This window comes from Palaemon carinicauda, chromosome 26 (genome assembly GCF_036898095.1).
Source record: "Palaemon carinicauda isolate YSFRI2023 chromosome 26, ASM3689809v2, whole genome shotgun sequence".
In the NCBI taxonomy this organism is placed as follows: domain Eukaryota; kingdom Metazoa; phylum Arthropoda; class Malacostraca; order Decapoda; family Palaemonidae; genus Palaemon; species Palaemon carinicauda.
In genome coordinates, this window is record NC_090750.1 from 64,382,119 (window position 1) to 64,387,033 (window position 4,915).

The 4,915-nt window shown below is 34.5% G+C and overlaps 1 protein-coding gene across 4 annotated transcripts in view; it reads left to right on the forward strand.

Moving 5' to 3' along the window:
• Positions 1 to 4,291, forward strand: part of LOC137619550 (lipase lipl-4-like) — a 110,991-nt gene extending 106,700 nt beyond the window's left edge. For 3 of the 4 annotated variants that reach the window (XM_068349647.1, XM_068349648.1, XM_068349649.1), the window contains 2 exons: positions 324 to 466; positions 2,119 to 4,291. In XM_068349647.1, the coding sequence (XP_068205748.1) occupies positions 324 to 466; positions 2,119 to 2,271 (296 nt within the window). In that variant the 3' untranslated portion in view covers positions 2,272 to 4,291. The remainder of the gene's footprint in view (positions 1 to 323; positions 467 to 2,118) is intronic. The other variant, XM_068349650.1, reaches the window with a different exon arrangement.
• The last annotated feature ends 624 nt before the right edge of the window (positions 4,292 to 4,915 follow it).

Here is a 4,915-nt window from a genome sequence, read left to right on the forward strand (position 1 = left end):
CACTTCATCAGAAATAAAATGTATTCAATTCACATACTGTAATACTAATAGAAATAAAATGTATTCAATTCACATACTGTAATACTAATAGAAATAAAATGTATTCAATTCACATACTGTAATACTAATAGAAATAAAATGTATTCAATTCACATACTGTAATACTAATAGAAATAAAATGTATTCAATTCACATACTGTAATACTAATAGAAATAAAATGTATTCAATTCACATACTGTAATACTAATTTTATTTTCTTTACTTTATAACCTCTTTTCTATTTATTTTCATAATAAATCTTTTTCCTTGATATTTCATTTAGAAAGGTTTCAAGCTTTTGACTATGGCCCCGTCACAAACTACAAGGTGTATGGGACTGAAAGACCACCCCGTTTACAACTCTCGGCAGTCACTGTTCCCGTTGGGGCTTTTTGGTCAGACAATGACTGGGTAGCTGATCCAAGGGTGAGTAAGATTTTGTACATATACCCTAAGCTAAATAACATATGCAAAAGTTTCCTTTTAAAAGTAAATTTCAAGGGCAAAAATCTATAGGTAAAGTTGTACAGCACAATAAAAATGATGACAAAAGAGCTATACTGTATAGTATTTGGTAAGGAATATTCATGTCCTCCTATTTCACTCCCAATGAAAATACAGTTTACAAGGGCTTCCTTTCAAATCTAAAAAATTAACACGAACCATTTTTGTTCAAAATTTACGCAGAACAAGACCAAATGGAGTCAATATACATTACATAGAGCATCCTTGAATTAACTGAGCTATCAAATATTTTATTCCTTAAGAGCTCAAATAAAATACAGCTATGAAATGTCTAAATTCTTCAGATAAAAACATAGCTTAAAAAATATGTATCTCATGGTTGCTCCTTAGAGACACTAATGTTTACCAAATACTAATAGTTAAAGACGACATAATTATGGTGTGGGGTTGCAGCCATTTACATTTTGCAGCCTGTATTATTAATGACTGTCCCATTAACCCTTTAGCAGTACCAGCTGAACTCGGCTGAGTCCCTGGTTAGGCTGGAGGAACGTAGAGAGTAGAGGTCCCCTTTTTGTTTTGTTTCTTTGTTGATGTCGGCTACCCCCCAAAATTGGGGGAAGTGCCTTTGGTATATGTATATGTATCAACCCTTTAAAACCACTGTATTCCATTCTGTCACTGATACAGTATTATAGTTTCATAATTTGATTTACTCATGTAGCTTGCATTCTTCTTATTGCCACAATGTATCCAAATACTGTGATTTAAATTTTGGTTTTAAACATTTTAATGTATAATGCATATACTGTATAAATTAGTTTCATACTACATCATAGAAATAAATACATTTTTATAAATTTGACAGTTATCAAAGTAATTATGACACCTTTATCAAAACATAATGCAAAAAATAAGTATGATTAGGTGTGAAAAATCCAACAGAGGAAGAAGTGTGTCATGAGAAAATAGTATACACCATAAACAAGATTGAGAAAGGACAACTTAAACTTAAGTGCTATTCCAATTGGATATCAATGAGAATGGAAAATTATTTTTATTCAACTAAAGACTGAGACTTTAAAATGTGATTCTGTTACACACAAAAAACCGAACTATAATTCCCCAATAAAAATTTTTAAGGCGAACTTCATTAGAGAATATGAAAAATTTGTAAAATCAAATGCAAAAGTATTGAAAATAAGAATATTTTTTCTAGAGCCTTAGATGCAGGAAAACTATAATACTCATTATTGGGCTTGAGCCATGTCGTCCTGATGGAAGTTCCTTCGGGTAGCTTCCTACTGTATAATATAATATTACAAGAGAATTACCGTCAGGTATCACAGGGTTCTAACCCCCGGAACGACTATCCTAAGATAGAGTGTATAATAATCCGTTTGCTTTTCTCCAAGTGAAACCTTTCTCTTCTGGGACAATTTGACTAAATGACAATAATATTTACTGTATTTTTCTACAAACATTAAACTAAATATATTTTCAGAGTAACTTTCCTGGAATGTATGACAACAAACCATTGTAAAAGCCTTAAGGAGCCATTTTGAGATCTGATTATTACTAATTCCTAATTCATATTTCTAAAATTCAAACAGGATGTACAACAGACCGTGAGAGAGTTGGGTAATGTCGTCGTTAACCACAGAGTGCAACATCCTAGTTTCAACCATCTAGATTTCTTGTGGGCCGAGAATGCAGCAGATTTAGTCTACAGACATATACTCAACTTGTTAGATCGGTACAACTGAGATAAGAATTGGTGACATCCATTTATAAATCCAAAGAAGCTAAAACTTCATAAGGAGGCAAGGCAAGATACACTGACTCAATGCATCTCTCTGGAGAGCTTCAGATTATATTTGTCAGTGTGGCTGTCTCCCTGTTGGGCTATGTTTGTGTTGTTCTGAGGCTTCACTGGCTACCAGTGGGATCAAACAACTGCGGTTTTATCTGTGATTTTGTTACAACTAAGACTTTTCAAGGAGGGTTGATACCTCTGCGTAAGTTTTATTACAGTATTGAAGTTAAGGCATTACGAGGAAGAAGGTAGTTCATACTTGAACCACCCTATACCTGAGATAAAACTAGTCTATTAATGTGCAATATTTTTTTTTTTATTTGTGTGAAACACGTAAATTCCTCAAGTAACACCAGCAACCCAAGGCTCCTCTCTCTGAAACCAGCTATCCAGAAACCTGTAAAAAGCTATAGTTTCACTGAGAAACTGAAATCTTGTTAATATGTAAGCTTTACAAGGCATTTAATCTCTTGAAGTTACATCAGGTGATACAATTAGACTATGTAAAATGCCCCAGCAAAGTATTGGGCGATATTGCTCAGTATTGTGGCTAGGGAGGGTTTTCAGTGTTGAGAAGCAACAGAGGGAAACCCTTGCATTTCCACTATGAAGTGAAAAGAGGTTGAACAGCAAAATGGAAAGAACGGATACGAACGTAAAGCAGATGGCTACAAAGTGTGTACAGCTAGGGGCCAAAGTGATGCTGCAGACATATTGTTAATGCCTTGTTGGCACTAAAGCCACCTATGGGTCAAAGGATTTGGATTGGATTGTATTACATGGAATTTTGGCTATACTTGTATAACCCACTGTTGGGCCTGTGAACCCATTCAGCACCCAGTTGCAACTGGGGAAAGCATGCAGAACTATTAAGTGAAAGCCAAAGAGGTTGGGCAGCAAGATGGAAGAATGGAAGTGGGAACAGAGATAAAGTAGAAGGATATACTGTAAACCTAGTGCTGCTGTGCCAAAGGAAAACTGAAAAGACCCTTAAGTAATGCCTACAGAGTACCATGTGAGGTGCATTGATAGCACTAAACCTCTTACAGACCAAGGGATTTAGATGGCAAACTTTACTTGTGGTTGGATGTAATGGCCAGTTCTTTCATTAATTAATAAAGAGTCCCTTATATGATCAATAATCTTTCTGGATCAAATTTATGTTCTTACATTTCGTAATAAAGTACTCACTATCTGTAATTAATTGTCATGATAGGCATCTTCTAGGTTTTTGCTTTAGTTTATCTATATCTACCAATACTCAGTTCTTTTCAGCAAAAATGGTTCTGCGATATTAAATTTATTTTCAGAAAAGGTTAACAATGATCCCAGACCAAAGGAATCAAGACATATGGTTAGTTCTCTTCTACTAAACTTTATATTATACTATGTTACCAAGCTAAGAACTAAAATACTGGTTTATTCAATGAAATTTTAAGGAATACAAGATTATAATACTGCAGAATATTAAATACACAATCATTTTCTCTTGACAGACAACAAGCACCAGTCTTGAATGTCTAAATGTTAGTATACTACAGACTAATGTGAAACTCTACTGTACACTGCAGCAATAATTCTAGCTTAAAGGAACCTTGACAATCTTCATGTGTACATTTTATTCCTATAACCTATGTGAGACCTGTACTTGATTCCCTGTAATTAATTTTATCACATACCTTATTTTTATTGCTTTTTCAGTTTCATCTCCAATTCATCTCATTTTTAGTAACAGTAACATTAGAAAGGTGATAATATTCTCAGGACAATTTTTATAATGTACATATAATTCCATATTTTCACCTTTTTAGTACTGTTTTAGCTTCACAAATGAACTGTGAATTTTCCTGTTATAATTTCTTACACACCTTAAACTTGAAACATATATAGCTAAATATTTTACAAATTCCTGGTCTCTTCTGTTTCTAGGGTTTATTACGCTCTTGCAGTTATGTATTTTTCAAGCCCTGTTTCACTTAAAATTAAAACTATAAATGATACCATTTTTTTTCTCTATTTTAATAACCTAACAATAACTAGTACTTTTGTATCTATACCAATTTGGATATGGATTTATATTTATGGAATTTGTGCCAAAAGGCCTAGCACTGGGTCTGGAGAGGACATTCAGTGCTGAAGTGCAACTGGGAAAAACCCTGCAGTAGCAGTAAGAAGTAAAAGTTAAAAGAGTCTGGATGGCAATACAGAACTGCTACATGTCTAACAAGGAGCTTGAGGTGTTTTGAACCAGTTATTGTGTAGCCACCACAGGGTCAATTGAGAATGTCTTCATGTTCCTGTGCGTCACATCTTGCAGGAAGTGAGCAGTGAAGGTCATTTGATGCCCGCTATGTCAAAGAACTAGTTTTCATAAACGCTAGGGGTGTATTCCTGCTCCTAACATTATGAGCTCTAGGTCTTCTCTATAAGAAGAAGGATCAGGATTCAATGCTCGGTTCATGACCTTGCGAATCCAAGCCAAGAACGTGTTCTTGATGATCCTTCTCTTGACCTTCCCAAGGCTGACAAAGAGTGCTGACACTTATTGGGCGAGTTCCTGAATTTTCATTGAGGTAGTACCTTAAGTTCTTCCC